The sequence below is a fragment of the Camelina sativa genome, chromosome 17 (genome assembly GCF_030686135.1).
Source record: "Camelina sativa cultivar CO46 ecotype springtype chromosome 17, ASM3068613v1".
Classification (NCBI taxonomy): Eukaryota; Viridiplantae; Streptophyta; class Magnoliopsida; order Brassicales; family Brassicaceae; genus Camelina; species Camelina sativa.
Window position 1 is genome coordinate 21680189 of NC_141896.1, and position 26080 is coordinate 21706268.

A 26080-nucleotide genomic window follows, 5' to 3' on the forward strand; every position below is an offset into this window, starting at 1 on the left:
ATTGTTAAAACTCTAGCTTCAACTCCAGGTTTGACAGATGAAGCAAAGAATTTTGACTTGGAAGCGAAACCTCCTGAAAAATAAGACAATGTTATCAAATAATATTTTTGTAGACATTTTGGCGTCGCATTTTTTTTTTTTTTTAACTGACACAGAATAAATTAAAAACAAGATGCAAAGCTCTGATGGAAATTTTAGAAAACCAATTTGAAGAAAATGGAATTTTTTAAAATCCATGAAATTGTTATGAATATATATTGTATTATGTGGATGTCTATTATCGGTTCATTAGTAGACTATAACCTAAAACCATAATGTTATATATCATATGTTTTTTTTGACAATCGTGTTATATCATATGTTATATCCTGTATAATAGATAATAATAACACAAAATAATATTTTCTAAACCTCTTGTTTCTAACAGAAATTCTATTAAAAAGAATTAAATAAAATAGAAGTTGTTAAATTGAGAGAATTAATTTAAGTAACCATAGAATATTATTTAAGTAAAAGAAATATCTCTTTACAAAAAAATCTTTACAAAAAAAAGATCTCTATGCTTTTAAAAGAAATACTGTTTTTATAAACTCTTATCCTTTTGTTTGGACTACCAATATTAAGTTTTTTTTCTAATTAATGTTTGGTTGAAAAAAAAAAAAAAAACAATCTCACCTTAACATACTTTAAGGTTGGAATCTATAATAATATTTAGAAACTTTTTAAAAAAGTACATGTGTTACCTTGTAAAGAAATTTTTGGAGGAAAACCAGTTAATGATAATCTAGTAACAAGTGAAACATAATTTTACAAATTTGGAAAAAGTCTATTTAAAAAAAAATAAAAAATCTCTCCACTTTTACAATCAATAACTCTACACAAATTCATCTCCCAACTAATAACGCCCTAAGAGGTTTTCCATTATATATAAATTCAGAGTCTCTTCGATGTGTGTTCACATCTCTCTCTCTCTCTCTTTCTCCGACAAGCAAACTAATACAAAGACGATTATGAATAGAGGAGTAAACTCAGTTTCCCTCCCTAAGGGCATCCTTAATGGGACAACTTTTTTTGTGTTCTTAGATTAAATATATAGTGAAAATAATGTAAAATCAGTTGTTAAGATCATAGGTAAAAAAAATGGGGGAACTAATTTTGGTGTTCTTAGAATAAAGATTTCATAAATTTCTTTTATTTGCATGATTCAAAACAAGCCTTAAAACCACAACGACAGAGTAACAATAGTGATGATATCGATTGAACAAGGATATGATTTGAAACATTGAGTATCACAACAGCAGGCACAAGTCCAATATATAGCATTACACATCATACATACTTATGTATAAAACTATGCATCAAACAACAAACACAGTAGCACCACGGAGACAGATCAACAATATTGATTAATATATAAAAGTTAAGAAGGCCGTGTGATACTTACAACTTGCAGTGCTAAGCTTGAGTGTACGGAAGCAAATGTCATACAAGGCTTCATTGTCAAGAACCATACACTCATCAGCGTTTTCAACAAGCTGGTGCACAGAGAGTGTTGCGTTGTATGGCTCCACAACAGTGTCAACAGATATAAAGAGAGAAGCTTTAGTACCAGTTAGAACAAAAACGTGATCCAAGCTCCATCTCAACACTCAACGTAGCAAAGAAGGGCACAAACACTACATCAGCGTCAGAGCAACAATGTTACTTGCTGTGTCCTGTGATATTTGCCACTCTAGTGGATCCACTGGTACCCTGGAGAAGAGTTATAGAGTTGTAAATCATGTGGCTGAAAAAGCAAGGGTCTTGAAACCGATTATGTATATACTAGAGGACGATCATGAAACCATTGCCAATTCTGAGATTATTAAAAGTAATATGATGATGAAATATGTAAAAAGTAAAGTCGACGCACCACTGATTCACCCAAAAACAAGTAAAGAGAATCTAGCAAAATTTGTGTGTGTGCAAAACCAAAATCCACAGGGAGAAGACATGAAAATCCAAAGCAAATCAATTTCAAAATCAAATTAACATCACTGATTGCAAAAACCCTAATTCGACAAACATATGCAAAGAGCAATCACACTTTCTCACAGATCAAACGAGCCAAATAATATTCCTCAGTTACTAAACAGCAAATCACTAAAATCAGAGACCGAAGAACAGAATCCAACACAGTAAACAGAGAGAATCGATAAATATAGTCTGAGAGAACTTACGAGACATTGAGTTGGCGAAAAAGGAGACCGAGAATGGCGAGAGAGCATAAGGAATTGGAGAAGAAGAAGAGAAGCGAGAAGACGAAGAGGACAGAGAAAGAGAGGAACAAGTAAGGAATTGAACAGAGAGGTTTAGTGGACGCCATTGATGTGTTTTAATGGCCGGAATACAAACCTTCGTCGGAGAAGATGGTGACCACGATGAGTTACCAGAAACGATTTTGATCAGAACGAGAGAAATAAAATTTTTTCTTTCTCTCCAAAACATCTCGACCAATCACAATACAGGAAACAAAGGAGAACTGGGCTTTAGATCAGTTCTATCTCAAGACCAAAATTTTTGATCTTAGCCCACTATTCTCTTTTTTATTAATAAATTTGGGTAAGAACACACCAATAGTTATGCCATTAAGGATGGCCTAATGATCTCATTTACGAGATACTCTCGAGATTGCCAGCAAAGTCAATAAAGAGGGTTTGCTGCGTGTCGAAGCTATGGGAGTCCATTATTTGCCGTAAAGATTTCACCGAGTTGTTCCACACCAGATCCTTATCTAATCCACGTCTCTTATTAATTAAGGTTCAACGAGGCGATCAATGGAGCTTCTTCTCAACGCCGCCTCAGCCTCAAAATCATTATGGGAAGTCGTCTTTTGTAGTACCCGAGAGTTTTCATATGAAATTCTTTGAAGGCAGAAACCTAAACGATTTTAGCTATGCTTCCGGTTTGATCTATTTCCGTGATACGCGGATGAGTGTGATATGTAACCCTAGCACGGGGCAATATGCGATCTTACCACCAGGATTAACGGACATAAGCTGTCTTGACCTTTTAGGGTTTGATCCAATTGAAAAGCAATATAAGGTTTTGGTCATATACAATAGAGTCGGTACTGAATTGGTTTTTCATATTTTGACATTAGGAACTGGAAAAATGAGGTGGAGGAATATCCAATGTCCTTCAAACCATGATCCTTTTCTTTGGTGTAGAGGGATATGCATCAATGGAGTTGTGTATTACTTAGCTCAACAAACTGATGAATTGAATGCAGTGATAGTTTGCTTTGATGTTAGGTCTGAAAAATTCAAGTTTCTACTAACACAGGTAGAACTCATGAGGTGGCCTACTAAATTGATCAACTATAAGGGTAAAGTAGGTGTGATAATGTTGCAGGATGGTTGTAAAGGTAGATTTCTCCTTAAGTTACATATATGGGTTCTAGAAGATGTCGGAAAAGAGGAATTGACGGCATATGCCTACACTTTGAGTGATGAGAATAATGTGGTTAAGGATGACAGCAGTTTCATTGGTGTTGTTGGGGTGACTGCTTCAGGTGAAATTGTTTTGGCAGACCCTTTCTATAAACCGTTTTATGTTTACTACTTTAATCTCGAAAGGAACACTCTCCGTAGTGTTGAAATCCAAGGTATAAAAGAAGGGGAAGAATGGTTTAGCGATCATAGAGTTTACTCCTTTGTAGACCATGTCGAGGATCTTAGGTTTGATGTCATGAAGACAACATATGCGGAAACATCTATAAGCCAACCAGAACAGAGCACATCATCAACATCATCTAGAGGAGATCATCAAGTGACGACCGTTGCTCACGAGAAACAAGATTGAGAGCGTTAATCTTCGAGGCTATGCGTCTTTTAGATGATGATTAAAATTTACTGGTGCCAAAACCTGATTGCTTACTTTACTCCTCAAGCCAGATACTCCTCTTTGACATTGACAAGTTGATTATGTTGCTTGGCGTTAAAGAAACAACATGATCAACTCAAAAAATTAGTCATGAAGTAAAACAATTATCATAGTTGTATCGGAGATTGAAGTCTGAATCCAAAGATCAATGTAATGATATATTGTAACGCAATATGCAAAATAGCAACTCATAGATCACAATGGAAAGAGCTTGCAGCATGTCGTAAGATTAATAAGTAGCTTGAGAATTCAAAAAAAAATAAAAATAATAAACACTGAACCGAATAAAAAATGCTGCAAGCCCTTAACCATGGAATTGGTAAAATTAATGGAAAACACAAAACACACACACCCCAAAACACACCTTTGCCATTTTTAAAACAAAAAATTAATGTGCAGTAAGAGATTCATTATACAAATCATGTCACAAGACTTGCAACCAAATTAGCAATAAAAACATAGAAATAGAGAACATGTCCATTTTTTTCCTTTCAAATTCCAATAAAAATTATCTTTCTTTTATTCTCATAACATTCATCATTTTAAAAAAACTTGAAAGGAATGACATATTATTGGAACGAAATGCAACAAAATATTATTTTAGTAAAACGATCTCTCAGTTAATATAAAAGAAATAGGAGATATCTCGTGCTTAAAGCACGGATCAACATTTTAAAAAAAATTATAATATAATAATAAAAATTATTGTGTTATTTTTAAAAAAATAGTTATTTTTTTTTAGAGAATATTTTATTTTTAATTGTTTTGTAAATCTATTAGTCTATTTGAATACAAATTATTTTAGAATATTATTGTATTTTATTTTTGACGTATTATTACAGTTTTATATTGTTTGTTTGTTGTATTTGCATCATTATTTTGTGAAATATAAAATATTAATTTTAATATTATAATTGTGAGCAAATAAAAATTATTAATTTATCATCTATATACATTTTCTAATGGCAATTGAATGTAATTTTTTACACATTCTAAGGTTAGTTTCATATTTGTACTTCTCAGTTAATATAGTAGGATTTTCTCCTTCTAAAAAAAATTTCTCTCCTTATAGAAAATATATCTGCAGAAAAATCTATAAAAATCTCTTAGTTAACATACTTTGTATTTACCACAAAACATTCAGAGTAATTGAAGTTACAAAAAAACTAGACATATTGACGATTTTTTCTAAATGTTCAACAGTCAAGGTTTTAAATTTCTTTGTCATACAAAAGGTAATATGATAGAATCTTAGGAGGACTAAGCGCTACTTGAATTCATAGAATTTTTATTGATCTATTGTCAATCAAACTACTTAATTCTTGAATGATTGCAATACATATATATTCTTATTTTTCATGGAATTATTAAAACCTAGGATTCAGAAGAAGCAAAGACCATTAAAGCTTTTAATATTTATGTCTTAAATATTAATAAAATATGTAAATGTTTATGTAAAGTTTTTCAAATCATATTAGAAATTGATTAAAATATTCCCCTTTAAATTCTGAAGAAAACAGAGCAGCCACAACTTATGTGTGTTTCTCTCTTTACTTACTTTTTAACGTATCACGTGCCTTGATCATCTTTATTTGTTCGTCAACCCTAGTTTTTTTTTATTCTTCTCCTCCGTTGTTAATCAATAGGTGAGAGAACAAGCTTTCTTACAACACAAGCCAATTATGTCCCAAGGCAATCAACGATGTTCAGAATCGCTGAAAATAAGAGAAAACTTGGAACCTATCCCAACTGATCTTATTCTTGAGATTGCCGGCAAAGTCAATCACTAGGTTTCATAGTCTGTGTCAAACTTCTCATTTATATGTTTCGTGTGAGTTTTATCACTCTGTTGGCTTAACACTCTTCTTTTCTGGCTATCCTGTAAATGTCCTAATTAATTGTGTTATGTTAATATATTTAGTACTCTTGCTTTTAAAATAAAAAAAAAAAAAAATTTGTTTCGTAATACAAGGAATAACCGCTTTTAGTTCATTCTAATCTAAACAAACCACGCAAGAACAATTGGATATATAAGAAATTGAACTGATTCTGTCAATTTTGTTTTTTCCATGTAAATAGGAACTTCCTGAAGATGTATTGGATGATTGAAGTAGTGTCTGTATGATTCAAGACGTGATACATGATTGCTGTTATTTTGTGTGTGTGAGAAGTTTCTAGAAAGTTTAAGAAGGCAATATTGAAGGACTGTTTGAGGATGGATTGAAGAGGAAAACTACTATTTCTTTGGTTGATTAAATTGAAGTTTTACAAGGAAAAAGAAAATATCAAAAAGGAAAATGTCTTTTCTTACGGAATTTTTTCTTATGGAATTTGGAAATCTTCTCCTATAGTGATTAGGAAGTCTTGATGGATATATAAGGAAGTGTTGGGCACGTCTTAGAGAAGGAAGAGAGCTGAGGCATAAAGGTTAGAACCCTAGAGAGCTTTCTGTTGGTGTGCGGCTTAGTTTCGCGGTTTGGTGCTTGTGTTGTTCAAGCTTCTTTGTTCGTCGGTGTGACGTGTGTGTGTGAAGGTTGCTCAAGAGAGTTGAAGACTTGAAGTCTAGACTCAGGGGAGTTTAGCCCAAGGTTAGGATATCTTGGTTTAAATCTAGGCTTATTGTTAGTCTAGTTAAGGGTAGAGAATTATCCTTGAGATTTCATGTTATAGAACGGAGCGGTGAATTAAGAGGGTTGTGCTTGATTTACGCGTTTGCAAATAGGTTGTACTGTATTTGCTTTCTTGTTCTAGTGGAATCGAAATCTGGACGTGGTCCCGGGGAGTAGGAAAAACCCAACCTCGTAAACAAAGTTTTTGTGTTCTTTACTTTCTGCACTTTATTATTGCCTCATCCGCATTTACACTTCCATATGTTTCCTCAGATCTCTCCTAGCACCATATATATGCTTGGGTGCAATGTTAATTTTCATTCGCCCATCTAGCTTCAATAACTTTTTTTTGTAAATATAATGAACACTCGAGTTTATTAGTTAGATAAGATTACATGTATAATTTATACATACACTACAAGAAAATAAATTTATCAAGACGAAAGATTTAGTCACAATAAAAAGTATTTAGTCACAATATAAACATTATTACGAATTTGTTACGACTTTTGAATGGTTGCAATACAATGGTCACAAATTTTTATTTGTAACAAAAACGTCACAAGAGTTGCAACGAATATAATAGTAACAATTTTGTCATCAATAATTACGACACAAAAAGTAACAAAATTGTCTCAATTACAGACTAACAAAACGTCTTTAAATCGTCACAATTCATGTTTCAAATAACGTTTTAATTATGTATCTTATTATTACGAAACTATAGTCTCAAATAGTCACAAATGATAATTAAAAAATTTCGCAAAATTTTAACAAATACTCAAAAATCATGATATTTTGTGACTATCATAATGTCCAATCTTATCATTAGAAGTTAGTTTCAAATGGTCACAAGTTATTACTAAAAAATTCATTGCATATGATAAAAATTATAACTAAAAAATTAATCTCAAAACAATATTATTTTTTAAAATTTATAATCATACAAATTTTTTATAATCATAAACATTAGATATACATTATAAGCTATCTTTATTCTTACAAAGAAAATAAATCACAAATTCAACCAGCTGCACATATTCGATCATAACTTTCATATTATAACTCTTATGGAAACGATCTCAGGCTCTCTGGAAAGGTAAGACTCAGATCTTTCCAACGGCGGATAGATCAGCTTCTGGTTCAATTTGTAACAGTGGGAAACGATTTCATAAGATGACTGATGTTAATTCGCGGATCTGCGCAGAATATATTTGAGAAAACATGTATAACTTTTAATCTACAAAAAAGGTTACAAAATCCTTTGGGGGAAACTTACATATATGGGTTGGGAAATTTCTCACCAAAATTCGTCCATAAAGGAGTTTGTTTACCCTTTCTTTTCCACCATCTTCTAGGACATGTAAGATCTGTCCTTAATCACAATTGTTTCTCTTTCTCTCAAATGGTTTACTCTATCTCTCTAGGTTTTGGAGGCACGAAAATATAAAGAATAAAACTCTAATCATCTCTTAAATAAGTCTTGTTAAATTAGGATTAGAGATTTGGTTTAATGAGCTTTGCATAAATGACATAACAATTTACACTATTTTATGACTAATGTTTACTCATTTTAATGTCACAAATTGTGACTTGCATATCTGTTATAAGTTTATAACTAATTTGCAACAACATATTGATCACAATGTAGTCATAAGAGTGAAGATTAATATTATCGTAGCATATTCGTCACTATGTGTGAAAAACTTTCGTTACTGATTTTTTCCGTCGTAATATAGTGACGAAAATACTATGAATTTGTGACAAATAAATTTAGTCATAATATCGTATTTAAAGTATCACAGATTTGTGACGAATTTTTTTTGTCTCAAAAATACGTCTCAATAAAATTATTTTCTTGTACTGATACAGAGGGTCAATGTGTTACCCCAAGATGTACCATAAATTATTTTATAGAGAAAATAGAATACGTAAACAACTGTATATATGTGTTACACGTACAAGACACATTCGTGTCACAACGGGAAGCGTCTAAATCCGACCGAAGTATTATCGTATGGTCGATCTGGCTCGCTAGGAACAAAATGATCTTCAATGGGAAGCGTCTAAATCCGACCGAAGTATTATCCCAAGCTATATCTGTGGCTCGTGAATGGCACCAAGCACAACTGATGCCTCTAAGAGCATTTTTATCCCACATCCCGTGGGATGTCTTTATAAAGATCTGAAGCAAAAAAAATTAATAAAAAAATAAAAAGTAAGAAAGAGAAAAGATGGAGTGTCTTCGGCGAGACACGGGATGAGAAAAAATCAACACGTGTCTTTGTATTACTTGTTCAAATGTATTAAAGAATTAGAATATTATTGTAAAATTAAAATATTATATTTTTTTAGTTTTGAAAACATTTGAGTGGGTGTCACCAATGGGTTTGCTCTAATAGCAGGAATTCGCCAACCCCGATTCACAGAGCAGATCCGAGAGCGACCACATGCAATACCGATGCCGTCTGGAACATCGGAACAAAAATTGCAGGCTTGGGCTGGATCTTTAACACAACGGACCATCACACCATCACGCAAGGATCTACACACGCCATGAATGTTCGGCCTCCACTGGTAGCAGAAGCGTTGGCAATTCTCCACGCTATCCAGATGGCCATAGATCTAGGTTTGACCAACCTCCACATCGCTTCGGACTCAAAACAAGTAATAGAAGCCATCAATTCGGGATCTCTGACCAAGGAAATCCATGGGATGCAGTACGACATCCTCGCCATATCGTCAAAGTTTCAGACAATTTCTTTCTCTTTTATTCTCCGATCGTTTAACAGAGAAGCTGATGCTCTAAACCATGTTGTATTGAACCCGGTTTAAGTCTAATTAAAATCAACCTTTTGAACCAAAAAAAAAAAAAAAAAAAAAAAGGAACTTCCATATGTTTCCTCAGATCTCTCCTAGCACCATGTATATGCTTGGGTACAATGTTAATTTTCATTCGCCCATCTAGCTTCAATAACTTTTTTTTTTTGTAAATATAATGAACACTCGAGTTTATTAGTTAGATAAGATTACATATATAATTTATACATACAGAGGGTCAATGTTTTACCCCAAGATGTACCATAAATTATTTTATAGAGAAAATAGAATACGTAAACATGCTGTATATATTGTTACACGTACAAGACACATTTGTGTCACAACTTTCGTAAATCTCACTATGCTTTAATCCAATATACTGTACTTTAAGTTGGCGGGAAAAGCTTCAAACATAAAATAAAATAAAATTTTGAGAAAGTAAAATACAACAAATGGTTTATAACTTTTGTTGTTAGTTTTGGCCCAATTGTTTTCCTAAATCCAAAATTGTTGTGTGATTTTCCTAATGTATTTATAAAACTGTTTTTCCGACCCAAAAACAAAACTAATCTGTCCTTTTCATTCCAAGCATTGTATCAATTTTTCCAAATCTCCCTTACAAAAATACCACGACCTCTCCAATTTGTAAACCCTATCTTCTCTCCTACGCAACACACAAAAATCTCGATGAAGAGAAAGGTTCCCACCTCGATCGACTCAACTGATCTCATACTCGAGATACTCTCGAGATCTTCAGCAAAAACAGTTTCAAGGTTTCGTCGCGCTTCCAAATTCTGGAGTCAACGCTTCGCCGTCAATATTTCACAGAGTTGTTCCTAACAAGATCATCAGCTAGACCACGTCTCTTAATCTCCCTTGAAAAATCCGGTGAGTTGATCTTCTGCTCATCTACTCAGTTACAGAATCCTGAGGATTCGTCTCTTGTAGTAACCGCCGAGTTTCATATTAGTTTCCCTGCAGATTGGCGTTTACAAAATTGTTATGCTGTCTCTGGATTGGTCTATTGCCTTAATTCACCGTTCTCGGTGGATAGATTACCTGTGATATGTAAACCTAGCACGGGACAACACGTAAGTTTACCAAAACCTAAAGTGACCAAGGCATTGGTGCATAACTTTTTTGGGTATGATCCGATTCTAAAACAATTCAAGGTACTGGTCATGAGCCATGATAAAGACGTTGCAATCCAGGAGGCTTGTATTTTGACACTAGGAACTGCACAGTGGAGGTTGAAAAAATGGAGATGTCTCCATTATCCTTTGTCTGAGGGGATATGTATCAATGGTGTTTTGTATTATATAGGTCGAGTAGTAGAAGGTTCTGCTGTGGTGATAGTTTCCTTTGATTTTAGGTCTGAGGGGAAATTCATGTTGATTCCGGAAGTTAATGGCATTGCTCTTTGGTCAAGGCCTAGTGTTTTGGTTAATTTCAAAGGTAAGTTAGGAGGAATTCAGAGTGAGTGGCGTGCTAATGATGCTGTAGATGGAAGGCTTAGCCTTGTGTTGTCTTTATGGGTTTTAGAGGATGTTGGCAAGCGGGAGTTTTCTAAACGTGTCTACAATTTGCCGGAATTGTGGGAGAACCGAAACGTTAATGCCTCTGTTCACAATGCTGGAGTGACTGCTACTGGTGAAGTTGTTTTGTCGAGAGAGTGTACATCGTCTAACCCATTCTATGTTTTCTACTTCAATCTTGATAGCTACACTCTACGAAGAGTTGAGATCCAAGGATTTGAAAAGCTTGAGAGATATAGAGTTCGAGCCTTTGTAGACCATGTTGAGGATTTAAAGTTTCTAGCAGCGAGCTAAAGTTTGGTTGTTAATGCATTAGATTCTCTCTTCTTTTTTTTACTGATTCGTACGTTTGTGACTTATCTTAATTAACCCATTAGATTTCCATTTACCTTTTTTTAGTTATATTTTTTTTTTTTCCTTTGAACTTGTTAATATATTTCCTAGATATCATCTCCATGATTCTTGTGTTGGAGAGCCAATCCAATAAATTAATGTTTGAACCCACTTTGTTTCACAAAACTTCTTTCATGATATTCTGTTTTTATCCCATGTCTTTTTATTGTCTCAGAATCTCAACTCGACATCCGGGTCAAGGACATGCATAACAACCAAACATGTTGCAACCTTGGACACATGGCCAACCATGAGAAGGTACAAACAGGTCAAAATCCAATATCACAACTCGGTTCCGAGGTAACTTGGATTCTAGACTAGGAAAAAAAAACTTGCACTTTGCATGTACAAAGAAACAACAACAGTGGGACAAGTTCAATAATCAATCTAGTATAGTGATTTTATTAAGCAAATTTATCTTCGACTCTAATTTTGGTTTTTCTTAATATGGCTATCTTTACTTAATTTCACCAACATATAAAACAACGGCCGAATCAACCCATCCTTTTGTGCTTTCTGTGAAACATCTGTCTTCAACTTCTCCGGCAATTCATCGGCTGCCCAAACCCTCCTTTCCCGTTGCCATTAGACACAAAATTCGTCCAATCCTCCAGCATTTGTCTTAAATCCTTGACCTTATTATCCTGTCCAATGCAACAATTCCCATGCATTACGCAAACTTTGGTAATATCCCAATCTCGTTGGCAAAAATTCCCAACGTGTGTCATATCGAGAAATCTCATTTTGAGCCCTATTTTCTTCACGTATTGGTCATCTTTGATCCGGTTAAGCACGTCCTGCTCGTTTTCGCCAGGGAATCTTAGTCTGGACTCATACCAATAGTTGTAGAAGTCGATTGTTCTGCGGTTAGATATGACAAATTTAAATCCGCCATTGGCTGAATTACTGGTGTCGCTATGATTCCCGTTGAAGAAGACATCGCAAGCGATCTGAAAATCTGCATCCGCAACAAATCGAGGAAATGGATCTCTAAGCCAAATTGTATCCATGTCCTTTCACAAACATTTGGCGGGGAAAAAAAACAACAATATTAGCATATGTATATACAAATTCACTTTCAAGATAAATCGATAGATATAAATAACCAAACTTAACCTAGTTGAATAACCAAATGTAAATCCTAAAATAAAGATGTAAAGCTTAGAGAGCTACCGTGAAAAGGAAGTTATATCCAAGCTTAAGCAGAGAACCTAAGAACTCGGTTCGGCGCCACATCATCTTGAGGTAATCCGGCACCATGAACCGCTTCTCGCTGGAGAAATCAACTCCGGTAGTCTTCAGAAAGAAGCACCGACGGGGTAAGACTTCCAAACACCGTGTGTAGGCTTTATCATCTAAACACACCACCACAACGTGGCGGAGTAGCCTCTCCGTCCCTATTCCGATACGGAATCCCTCAAGAAACACATCAAACATCGAATTTGGCTCCGCCCAAGCCTGATTCATTATCATCACTATCACTGTCTTCTCCTTGGTCGCTGCTTCCCTTAGGACTCTTGCCAAATTTCTCCTATCTTCTGCCTCAATCTATCAACCAAACAAAACTAGTTCCTTGACTGAAAATACTCCATTTAAATTCAACAAAAAAAAAAATCCTCAAAATCTCAAATTATATATTTAGAATCTACTTCGCCAAGACTACTTGCTCGCCGTAATATATATATATATACTAGAAAGTAGTCCGCGATGCATGGGTTATGTATGTATTTGTTTTATATATTTGAAATATAAGATGAAGTTTTTATTCAATTATATATGTAATGTAAATGCAGTTGTTAATATGTCTTGAAAAATAATTTTAATAATCCTGCGGCTCAACTACAATATTATAATTTATACATATTATATAGTGTTTCATAAAATGGTCATGATGAGATAGAGAGAAAAGTTAAAGTACATGTTACTAAATATTTGTGATTACAATGTAGTGTCTAAATTATTTAAACAATTATGTTATTATAATAATAAGACTATTAGTTACAGCAAAATCAATTAAGTTTGGTCTTTTCGTTAAATAATTAAAATAAATTATACTTAATTATATTTTTGGTTTTTTGGAAAGTTAAAAACAAAGTAATCTACGGAAAAACTGTAAGGCCTTGCTTAATTACTTTGATAGATAATTTATGTTATCCTATATACTAATTTTACTGACAAATAATTATATATATGATAAGTCAATTTTAATATAATTTACTAAAACGATGTCACAAAACAAATATCTTATAATCTAAATTTAAATATTTTTTTTATAAACACTCATGAAAAGAAAGTGTGTCAGATATTTTTTTCTATATATTATCTCTATTTCTAATCAATTTAAAATAAATAGTATAATTAAAGATAAATTTATTTTTGAAACTATTATTTTCTGTTATTTCATTGGACGATAAAACAATTATGTTATATACCATTGTGTTTATTTTTATATTTTGGTACATATGTCTTAAAGAGAGTCAAACTGTAACTTATAGAACATTAAATACAAATTAAAAATTATTTGAGTTGTTTCTTTAATATAATATATATGATTATTGAAAATAATGTGAGTTTTCATATATTAGAAAATCTTCTAAATTTTAAATTAGAATATCATAAATTAATTTGTTTTCACTTTAAACTTTAAAATGTATGAAACCATTTTATAGTAATAGGTCAATTAACTACAGCAAAGTCAACTAAATTTGTTTTTTTTGTTAAATAGTTAAGATAAGTATTTTTGTTTTATATTTTTTTAGGGAAAAAATGATAAGTTGTCTAGAAAGAAAATTGTAAGACCTTACTTAATTACTTTGATAGATAACTTTACTGTCATAATTTAAAAGTAATAACTAACAGCAAATTATTGTATATATGATAAGTCAATGTTAAAATAATTTCTTAAAACAATATCAAAAAACTATTTTTATACTATAAGTTTAACTAATTTTTATAAAAATTCATGAAAATAAAAGTTTTTGTCAAATTTAATATTTCTTTTTTATCTTCTATATATTATATCTATTTCTAATCATTTAAAATAAATAGTATAGTTAACAATAAATTAATTTTTAAAACTTTTGTTTTCTGTTATTTCATTAGATGATAAAGCAATTATGTTATAATACCCTTATTTTGTTTTTTTTTAATTATCGCATATGTTTTAAAGACAGTCAAACAGTAAAACTTATTTGAGTTGTGTCTTAATGATTATTGAATATAATGTGATTTTTTCATATTTTAGGAAATCTTCTATATTTTTAAATTAGTATATCATAAATTAATTTGGTGTAAGTTGTTACTTTTAGAGTATGAAACCATTTTATATGCTTTTGTATGCTTATGCTTTTTCACTTTTTGCTCTTGTATTCTTCCCAAACTTTTGCATTTTCAATCAGATGGCAAAAAAAAAACCATTTTATATTTTTTAATTGGTGTAGATTAATTTGGTTTCAATTTGTTTATATTTTTTTAGTTTGGCTGATCCGTGTTTTTCATTTTTAGGTTACATGGTATATGATATCATTATGAAATATATTAGATGTTAAAACTAAAAAATGGAAGACGTATATTTTGTAACAATGTAAAAAAATTTCAAAAAGCAAACTATATTATATAAGATATATTTTTAAAAACCTATAAACCATATAAGATATAACTAAAATAAGATATAAATTAAAGAAATTAAATGTTAAATTTAAAATTAATGAACTGGACAGGTGTCACAAAAATAAAGTGACAAATGTCACATTGTTGAGCAAAGTTAGAAAAAACCTTCTCATGTTATATAAGATATATAGCTAATATATACTATTCTATATGATAAATATTAATAATATATACATAGACGTTTGTCGTATTATAAATGCAAAAAAACGAAAACTAGATATATAAAAAAATCGTATTTTTCGTGCATATATATTTTTACGTAAACTTGATATATGATAAATATGTAGATCATAAAATGAAGGTTACAAACGTTATCAGTATTGTTAAGTCTCTGCTTGGCTGCGATCACCGGCGGCACAAACGCTGAAAACCTTGACATTTGCTGCAGCGGTAGAGGCAGTGGCTGAACAAGAGAAGCCAAATAGTAAACTGCTAGAGACAGCAAAACTGTCAAAACTGATAATAATACAATCCACTTAACCACTCTAAATTTTGCTTGAAGTTGCAATAACATTTGTTTCAGCGGCTGCTGCTCTAGACCGGGGAAGCTGTTAATGGTGGTGGAGCAACTGCTGGCAGCCGTTTTCTCAGTGATGATCATATTTCGAATATGGTCTAAAGTAATATCTCTTTCGCTTAGTATTGTTTAAATGTATTTTTGGACTCATGCATGTGTATCGTTTTATAACATGCATGATGCATGATCGGTCATTTTCATGTGTATATTTACTTTAAGTTTGTTTCTTTTTTTTGCAAACTTAAAATACAAATCTCAAAATTTTCGTTTCATATAATTTGAGACCTAAATTGAATATTATTGTGAAAACAGGTTAATGCGTCTCTATATGTATTAAATTTATTTGTTAATTGCAAATGTAAACGTCAAAGAGAAAGACAAACAACCAAAAAAAACAAACAGTTATCATCAGTTGCGTTTATGTTTGCAACTATATATTACTTATAAATTTCGAAACTTTTCGGTTTTATGATTTTTTTTTTTTTTTGGCAAACATAAAAAATTTCTGTTGAGATTGAGACGTAGCTGTATTGAATCTTGTTGTGAAAAAAGATGCGACTCCATATGCATTAAATATTATATTTTTCAGTATTGGTAAGTAGAATTAGTAGTAGTGACAAGTGAAGTGAGTGTCTTTTTCCAAGGTAGCGTGAACGTAACAAACTTGGCGTATGAAAGTAAATTAATACCAATGACATTTAAGCTCATCATCATCTTCGCCCTTCCTATGATTCCTCTTAACATGACATGACATCACATTAATCACAATAAATAAAAGGCGTATCAAATATTTAACAAATGGCCTATTAGCTCAGTTGGTTAGAGCGTCGTGCTAATAACGCGAAGGTCACAGGTTCGATCCCTGTATAGGCCACTTTTTAAAATCTTTGATTGTTTACTTAGTCAGGATTTGTTTTTCTCATTTTCTAAATAATAAGAAACATTTTCCATCTAATATATTAAAGTAGAAGTCGAGAGAGCTCACAGTCAATCTCGTCAAAAATTGACTTTCTTTGTCCTTAATGAAAAATGCCTTTTTTCGGAGAAGTTTTTCCTCTCTATTTAGGTTGCTGAAACGCACCACATTCATCCTCAGACTTAAGATTACTAATTTGCCATTAATGAGATTCAAAACTGGACCTTTTTACCCTTTTCTAAGTTTAAAAAAAAAAAAAAAAAACGAAAATTAAAAAAAATCGAAATTTATTTTACAAAATTGAAAAATCTAATATATTTACACAATATCTCTTTTTAAAAAAATAGAAGATAAATATTAGAATATATTACGAATATTTGTTTAAAGAAAATTCTATTTTTAAAAATATTAAAATGGTAAAGATAATTATGACGTTTTTTCTTCTAAGCTATATATATATAGAGGCTCAGCCAAAACAGTAGAAGTCGGATTCATAAAGCTAAACATATATTTTGAGAGTATAATGTTTCTTTTGTATTATTTTGGTTCTAATGAATCAACTTTACTATTGTATGATTTTGATATTTTTTTTCATGTTGATGTACTATCCATATGCTTTGGTGCTTTGCATGATTAATTTTTATGCTGCTATAGTTTTTAATTATTATGTTGAATCATATCAAAAGTTTTACTTATTTTATACTGTTTGGTTGTGTTTTAGGTGTACCTTCCATGGACCATGGATGTTTTTTGTATATCAAAAACAAGATTAGACGAACAAGTTGATGAGGCAAGCAAAAAAATCAAATCAGTAGATAATTGTTTTTATTTGTTTTTTTATAGTGGTGATTGTTATTCAATTTTATTCTTTTGGTTAAACATGATTATATTTTTATTCCATGATTTTTTATTCAACAAGCAAATGAGCAAACACAACTTTTGACAATTTTATATGATTCATGATTCTATTTTTTTTATGCTTGTTTTTTTTATTGGTTGTTTGGAAAGCAAGATTAAGCAATCATAGACTTTGTCTATGGATTCTCCATCTTTAAAAAATATAGGTTGTATTATTTTTTATATTTTGTTTTGTAGTTTAGTAATTTGAAATAATTTTTTCTATGTAACTTAATAAATATTTTTATGTTTCAGTTGAATTCATGGATGATCATTGATCATAATTGTGGATCTACAAAACTGAATATAATGAAATTCAGGTATTAATTTTTGCTAATCTGAATCTTTATTTTTTTTAAAATAATATTGTTGCTAACTTTTTTTTGTAATAATTATAGTTACAGAAAATTATGGTGGATTCTGTTCATAACAAATTTATGGTAATTTTCTAAAAACTTGGATTTCTTTCTGTTTACAAAAAGATTTAAATTATAATTCTATTTATATGTAACCTATTACATATATTTTTTTTTTTGTTTCAGTTGAATTCATGGATGATCATTGATCATAATTGTGGATCTACAAAATTGTATATAATGAAATTCAAGTATTAATTTTTGCTAACCAGAATCCTTAATTTTTTAAAATAATATTGTTGCTAATATTTTTTGTAATGATTATAGTTGCACAAAATTATGGTGGATTCTATTCATAAAAAAATTATGGTAATTTTCTGAAAACTTTGATTTCTTTCTATTTACAAATAAATTAAATGTTTGTTATGACTAATATTTAAATAAATATTTGTGACTAAGGGGGGTGTATTCAACTTGACATTTTAAGTGATTTGTGTGAAATTTACAAATTCTATGTTATTCAATCATGGATTTTAAAAAGTCTATTAAAATCCACTGTTATTGAACTGATGATTTAAAAATCTACTTTAAAATCCACTGTTATTCAAAACAGTTTTGTGGATTAGGATTTTAATAATTTTTAGGATTCTGGAGGATTTTGGAGGATTTGTTTAGTTAAAAATACAGAAATCCAAATCTCATAGTTTTAGGTGGGATTTGAAAGAATTTTACAGAAAATCATATGAACTTCCCTAAAATCTATCAAAATTCTAAATTTTCTAAATCCCATCAAATTTTCTAAAATCATGGTTTGAATACACCCCCCTAATATTTGTGACTAATATTTCTTCTTCCTCTTAAACTGATAGAAAGAAGAAGGAAGGAATATTAATTGGATTCGAGACTTTATATCTCAGAGATTTTCAAGAAGGAAAGAGATTAAGGAAGACTAGGAAGAGTTTTTTTATAACAATTTACAATTAATGTTTATTTGAAATTGCTTTAGATGGATAAATAAAATATAATAAATAGTAAATTTCCCATTTTGTTTAATAAAAAAAATTAGAAATATAAATTTTACGTCTCATTTAAAATTTAAAAGTAATAGAAAATAAATACTATAATATATTAAAAATATTTCTTTGAGAATATCCATGTTTTTAAAATTAGAAAATTTCTACAGACCTTTTGTTTCACTTTTAAAATTATTTTTCTTTTAAAAATGAAAATTAGAAAGATAAAAAACAGAAATCAAATATTCATATCCAATTTTTTTTAAAATGGAAAATAAATACTTAAATCTTTCTTAAATGTTTGTTTCAAGAAAATTTATATTTTCTAAAATGTTAAATTTCTATAGATAATTATAACGGTTTGATTTGGATAGAAGGAATTGAAAATCTCGAGAGGATATACTACAAATATCTATTTAATTTGATGATATGACACAATCTTTTGTGATCTCGACAAAATCTCATAGGGTTGATGTTAATCTCCGGAAATCCCATGTTATTTCGGCTGGATACTCTATCACCAAAAGAAAGAACAAAGATTCTAAATAACACAAAAGGTCATGACAATTAAAATGTATATATGTTGAAAATATAACTTTTAAAAATAAACTGTTTAAAAAAACAAATTATTATTTTTTAAACGAAAATTAGAAAATCTCAAAAAGAAAATAATTGAATCCCATTTTAAATTATTAAAAATGGAAAATAAATACTATTTTTGAAGATTAAATTATAGTTTCTTTTAATTAATTCTTTTCCATTTACATATTTGTTGGAATCCTTTTTAGCCTTATAATTAATTTAATTTTTGGTTTATTAAATTAGTTGAACTATTATTTAAAAATATATTTGCCCACACAAAATTATAAAAGAATTGAATTAGTGATATATTTGACCACAAAAACAGTTTAGACAATAATTCTTTTAAAAAAAGTTTTTTCCCGCACAAGTCAAATTGTTATTTGGTTAATTGAATGTAATTTATTTTTTGCAAAACAAAATTATAAGTAAGTGTTTAACTTTACTGTTGTAGGTCTAATGTCGATACAGGCTCATATAGAAAGTATATGTTTAACTGAAATAAAATTGATGTTGCGATCGAATGGAACGTCTCTTACGGCGTTTGAGAAAATGCCTAAACCAGATAATAGTATGATGAACACAGGTGTAAATAGGCTTATCGCAGATGAGAGAATATATAAGCCTCATAAACAACAGGAATTGTACAATGAGTTGTTACCTATGCTAGCTGAGGAGCAAAGACGTGGTTATGAAGAAATCATTCACTCTGTGAATCACGACAAATGTGGTATTTTTTTTGTTCAAGGATTTGGTGGTGTTGGAAAACTTTCTTGTGGAGTATTCTTGGTGCTGATATAAGGTCTAAAGGTAATATTGTTCAGAATGTTGCTTTATGTGGTATAGCTGCTTTGGTTTTGGAAGGTGGTAGAACGGCTCATTCAAGATTTGGTATTCCAATCAATCTTAATGAATATTATGTGTGTACTATCAATGCCGAGTTGGATCTTGCTGACTTAATTAGAGAAGCAAAACTCATAATATGAATATTGAAGTAATAATTTTAAGAAATACTAATATTAAATACATATCTAAAATTCCATCTTTATTTTTTTATTTACAGGTGAGGAGAGATGATATCTTAGGTCTGATAGTATTGAAACGTTAGATACAAGTGCTCATGATAATATGATCTACACTCAGGAATTTCTAAACAATATACAAGTTTCTGGATTGCCAAGCCATGTTTTAACGTTGAAAATAGGAGCACCTTCATGTTGCTAAGGAATATAGATCCTAAAGGAGGTTTGTGTAACGGTACGAGGTTAATTATTACTCAGATGGCCAATCATGTAATCGAAGCAAGAATCTTGACAGGAAAAAAGGTTGGTGATAGAGTACGTATCCCTAGGATGTATGTAAGTCCACTTGATGCAAAGTTTCCCTTTCGTAAGAGGCTACGATAGTTTCCTGTTACTGTGGCGTTTGCAATTACTATAAACAAAAGTCAAGGTCAGACGCTATAACATGTTGGATTGTTTCTACCGAAACCGGTTTTCACACATGGACAGCTTTATGTTGCCTTCTCTCGAGTCACAACCAGAAAAGAATTAAAGGTGTTAATTACATATAAAGATGGAAAATGCCAGAATAAAACACTTAAATGTTGTTTTCAAGAAGGTATTTGAGACTGTATAATGACGGTTTGTAGTTGGATAATCGTTTTGGATATTTAGACTTGAATTATATATCTTCTCTTAAATACAGTGATTTTAAATATCTTTAACAATATCGAAAGATATTCACATTAAAAAAAAAAGTTTAATCATTATTCTATCGAAATTTATAAAAAATAATAAGAGAATCAGGGAGAAAGAGTTATAGCTGAAACAAACTAAATTGACTAAAAAAATAAATTTATAAAAAATTAGAAATCATAATTAATTACCTAAATTAATACTTGGAAGAGATGATCAATACATGTAGATGGAAAACGACACCAAGTAAAAGTTAGATGAATAAGTCAATAAATAAAACAATTCAAAAAGTTTTAACAAAGATGTTAAACAATACTCAAAGAACAAAAACTCTTTTCAAGGTCCATAATATATATATATATCTCCATAATAAATGTGAACATTGAAAGTTGTGAATACGGCAAAAAAACACAATTGTTGGATCAAAATATTACAACTTTTAAGATCATTAATAAATCTAAACAGTTAGATGAGATAATAAAAATAATTTATCCCTTATATTTAAATTGACACCTAAAAGTGAGTTTGCTATAATATATAAACATATAAATCTATGAAAAATTAGAAATAACAATCAATTACCTAGATTAATAATTGGAAAAGATGATTGATGCATGAATAAATGGAAAATGATACCAAACAAAAGTTAGATGAAGGAGTCAATAAATAAACAATCCAAATTTTAATAAAGATGAGTGAATCATGTTGATTAATAAATTAAAAGAAAATAATACTCATAACTTTTAAAACTTGGAGGTGTGAAATAATACTCAAAGAACAAAAACTCTTTTCAAAGTCCATAAAATTTTGTATATATATAAAAACAAAAAGTTGTGGAAACAAAGAGGTGTAAAACAAAAAGAAGTGAAAACTAACAAGTGCAAAGATTGAAAGCTAGGGGTACGACGAAGAAGACCATATTTGTTGGATTAAAACATTGCAACATTATATAAACAAAAAGGTGTAAAACAAAAAGGTGTGAAACCTAACGGGTGCCAACATCGAAAACTGGAGATGCGATGAAGAAACACAATTGTTGGATCGAAACTTTGCAAATTTTGAGATCATTAACAAAAGGAGAGATAATTAATAATACTCAAAGAACAAAAACTTTTTTCAAAGTCCATAAAGATATGTATATATAAAAGCAAAGACGTGTGAAGACAAATAGGTGTGAAACAAAAAGCTGTGAAACAAAAAGATGCGAAACTAACAAGTGCAAACATTGAAAGGTAAGGGTATGACGAAATAACACAATTGTTGATCAAAACATTGCAACTTTATATAAACAAAGAGGTGTAAAACAAAAAGGTGTGAAAACTAACGGTTGCCAACATGAAAAGTTGGGGGTGCAACGAAGAAACACAATTGTTTGATCAAAACTTTGCAAATTTTGAGATCATTAACAAATGATGAGATCAATAATGATACTCAAAGAACAAAATTGTTGGATCACAATTGTTGGATGACAACTTTGCAAATTTTGATATCATTAACAAAGGGTGAGATCATTAATGATACTCAAAGAGCAAAAACTTTTTTCAAAGTCCATAAAAATATGTATATAGATAAAAACAAAAATGTGTGAAAACAACGAGGTGTGAAACAAAAATGTGTGAAACAAAAAGGTGCAAAAACTAACAAGTGCAAACATTGAAAGCTAGGGGTACGACAAAGAAACACAATCGTTGGATCAAAACATTACAACTATATATAAACAAATAGGTGTAAAACAAAAAGGTGTGAAAACTAACAGGTGCCTACATGGAAAGTTGGGGTGCGACAAAGAAACACAATTGTTGGATCAAAACTTTGCAACTTTTGAGATCATTAACAAAGGGTGAGATCATTAATAATACTCAAAGAACAAAAACTCTTTTCAAATTCCATAAAAATTTGTATATACATAAAAACAAAAAGGTGTGAAAATAAAGAAGTGTGAAACAAAAAGATGTGAAAAGTAACAAGTGCAAACATTGAAAGCTAGGGGTACGAGAAGAAACCCAATTTTTAGATCAAAACATTGCAACTTTATATAAACAAAGTTATAAACAAAGAGGTGTAAAACAAAAATTTGTGAAAACTAACGGATGCCAACATGGAAAGGTGGGGGTGCGACAAAGAAACATAATTTTTGGATCGAAACTTTGTAAATTTTGAGATCATTAACAAAGGGTGAGATCATTAATAATACTCAAAGAACAAATTTTTTTCTATCAAAGTCCATAAAATTTTGTATATATATAAAAACAAAAAAGTGTGAAAACAAAGAGGTGTGAAACAAAAAGATATGAATACTAACAAGTGCGAAAACTAACAAGTACAAACCTTGAAAGGTAGAGGTACGACGTAGAAACAAAATTGTTGGATCAAAACATTATAACTTTTTATAAACAAAGAGGTGTAAAACAAAAAGGTGTGAAAACTAATGTGTCCCAACATGGAAAGCTGGGTGTGCGACGAAGAAACACAATTGTTATATCGAAACTTTGAAAATTTTTAGATCATTAACAAAGGGTGAGATCATTAATAATACTCAAAGAAAAAAAAACTCTTTTCAAAGTCCTTACAAATCTGTATATAAATAAAAACAAAAAAAAGTGTGAAAACAAAGAGGTGTGAACAAAAAGATGCAAAAACTAACAAGTGCAAACATTGAAAGCTAAGGGTACGACGAAGAAACACAATTGCTGGATTAAAACATTGCAACATTATATAAACAAAAAGGTGTAAAACAAAGAGATATGAAAACTAACGGGTGCCAACATGGAAAACTGGGGGTGCGACGAAGAAACACAATTGTTGGATCGAAATTTTGCAAATTTTGAGATCATTAACAAAGAATGAGAACATTAATAATACTCAAAGAACAAAATATTTTCAAAGTCCATAAAAATTTGTATATATATAAAAAGAAAGAGGTGTGAAACAAAAAGGTGTGAAACAAAAAAATGCAAAAACTAACAAGTGCAAACATTGAAAGCTAGGGGTACGACAAAGAAACACAGTTATTGGATCAAAACATTGCAAATTTATATAAACAAAGAGGTGTAAAACAAAAATGTTTGAAAACTAACAGGTGCCAACATGGAAAGCTGGGGGTGAGACGAAGAAACATAATTGTTGGATCGAAACTTTGCAAATTTTGAGATCATTAATAATACTCAAAGAATAAAAACTCTTTTCAAAGTCCATAAAAATCTGTATATAAATATAAACAAAAAGGTGTGAAAACTAAGAGGTGTGAAACAAAAATGTGTGAAAACTAACAAGTGCTAACATGGAAAGTTGGGGGAGCGACGAAAAATCACAATTGTTGGATCGAAACTTTGCAACTTTTGAGATCATTAACAAAGGGTGAAATCATTAATAATATGATACTCAAAGAACAAAAAATCTTTTCAAAGTTCAAAAAATCTGTATATATATATATATATAAACAAAAATGTATGAAAACAAAGAGGTGTGAAATGAGGGTACGACGAAGAAACAAGATTATTGGTAAAAAGACTTGCAACTGTTGGGATCATTAATTATTTTAAACCGTTAGATGAGATATTAGAAACAATCTCATCCATTAGATTAAAGTTGACCCCCAAAAGTAGGTTTGCTATTGGATCAAAACATTGCAATTTTATATAAACAAAAAGGTGCAAAACAAAAAGGTGTCAAAACTAACGGGTGCCAACAAGGAAAACTGGGGGTGCGACGAGGAAACACAATTGTTGGATCAAAACTTTGCAACTTTTGAGATCATTAACAAAGGGTGACATCATTAATAATATAATACTCAAAGAACAAATTTTTTTTCAAAATTCATAAAAATCTATATATATATAAAAACAAAGAGATGTGAAAATTAAGAGTTGTGAAACAAAAAAATGTAAAAATTAAAAGATGGGGTACACGATTATTGAAAAAACTTGCAACTGTTGGGATCATCAATAATTCTAGACTGTTAGATGAGATAGTAGAAACAATCTCACCATTAGATTAAACTTGACCCGCAAAAGTGAGTTTGCTATTATATATAGATAATAATAAATATTAAAAATATTTAATAGTCAAACAAAAGGTGAGATACTAAAACGATTAAGACGCAACGTTTAATCGTGACTGTTTGTATTTTTACAAATCCGGAATCCACTTTTTCTTTTCGATAACAGAAAAGAAACAGGAAAAACCCTAATTTGAGAAAATCATGAGATTCGATAAAATTGATGATCTTCTTCCCGGAAAAACTAATTGGCGTATACACGCCAAGGTCTTACATTCTTGGAGTATCAGCGAGTTCTTTACAAAAAGAGTACTGCTTCTTGTGGATGTAGAGGTTAACGTCGTTAATTGAACATCATTCTTACTTAAATTTCAATTTTTAACAGTTCTTATATATATATATGACTTCTTACACAATTGTTATTAAACTGTGAAGGGTAACACAATTGAAGCTACTTTTTTACCAAATACACTCGCTAAACTCCAAAAATATATTGACGATGGTGACTGATATGATATTAGAACTTTCAAAGTAATCAATCCAACCCTGAATGAGAGGAATACTCATCATCCTTATCAAATTAAATTCACGGACGATACCACTATGACGATGGTCCAACAATTGAGTCCAAAGAATTACTTTTGATTCAAAGATTTAAATGATATATATCGTGGAAATATAAATCATCCCATCTCTTTCGGTAAGTGTTTCGTTAATTAATTTAATATTGATATGGTACAATCCGTGAGTATAGTTAATTGTTACTTTGTGTTCGGGAATCTAGAATCTTTATAGGATTTGTTGTAACTTTGTGTATTGGCCCCTCCCTTGTGAATTAATGTTGTAATCTTTATAACTTTGTGTCCTAACTTTGTAACTTTGCAACACTTTAGAAAACTAGATTCTATCTTTTCCCTAAATTAGATGTATGTGGTTGTATAGTAGATGTGGAAGATAAAAGAAGACCTGAGAGTGCCATTAAAAGTAATGAAGTTGTTTTCACGTTGTTGAATTGCAGGTAAAAGACATTTACTCTACCTTTAGGACAGTTACGTTTTAAGATTATCTCTGTTAAGATTTTTTATTAATTTGATAAACATGTAGGAATGAAGCTGTGAAGTGTCGTGTCAAAGATAACTATGCTTCTGAATTCATGTC

The 26080-nt window shown here is 30.5% G+C and overlaps 2 protein-coding genes, 1 non-coding gene and 1 pseudogene across 3 annotated transcripts; 3 read left to right on the forward strand and 1 right to left on the reverse strand.

The window, feature by feature from the left end:
* Positions 1-2377: 2377 nt before the first annotated feature.
* Positions 2378-3843, forward strand: LOC147924159 (putative F-box protein At1g31090 pseudogene; annotated as a pseudogene).
* A 5246-nt stretch (positions 3844-9089) lies between these two features.
* On the forward strand, positions 9090-11182 carry LOC147924160 (putative F-box protein At1g30920). Its single transcript, XM_087496648.1, has 2 exons — positions 9090-9280; positions 10111-11182. The coding sequence occupies exons 1-2, from the start codon at positions 9090-9092 to the stop codon at positions 11180-11182; spliced, it is 1263 nt and encodes a 420-aa protein (XP_087352774.1).
* A 478-nt stretch (positions 11183-11660) lies between these two features.
* On the reverse strand, positions 11661-15648 carry LOC104757504 (uncharacterized protein At4g15970-like). The gene is made up of 3 exons (XM_010480252.3): positions 15261-15648; positions 12455-12829; positions 11661-12294 (listed from the first exon to the last, which is right to left on the reverse strand). Exons 1-3 carry the CDS (start codon positions 15549-15551, stop codon positions 11815-11817), a joined length of 1146 nt encoding a protein of 381 aa, XP_010478554.1. The 5' UTR covers positions 15552-15648; the 3' UTR covers positions 11661-11814.
* A 619-nt stretch (positions 15649-16267) lies between these two features.
* TRNAI-AAU (transfer RNA isoleucine (anticodon AAU)) lies at positions 16268-16341 on the forward strand. Its single transcript has one exon. It is a non-coding gene; the product is annotated as a tRNA-Ile (tRNA).
* The last annotated feature ends 9739 nt before the right edge of the window (positions 16342-26080 follow it).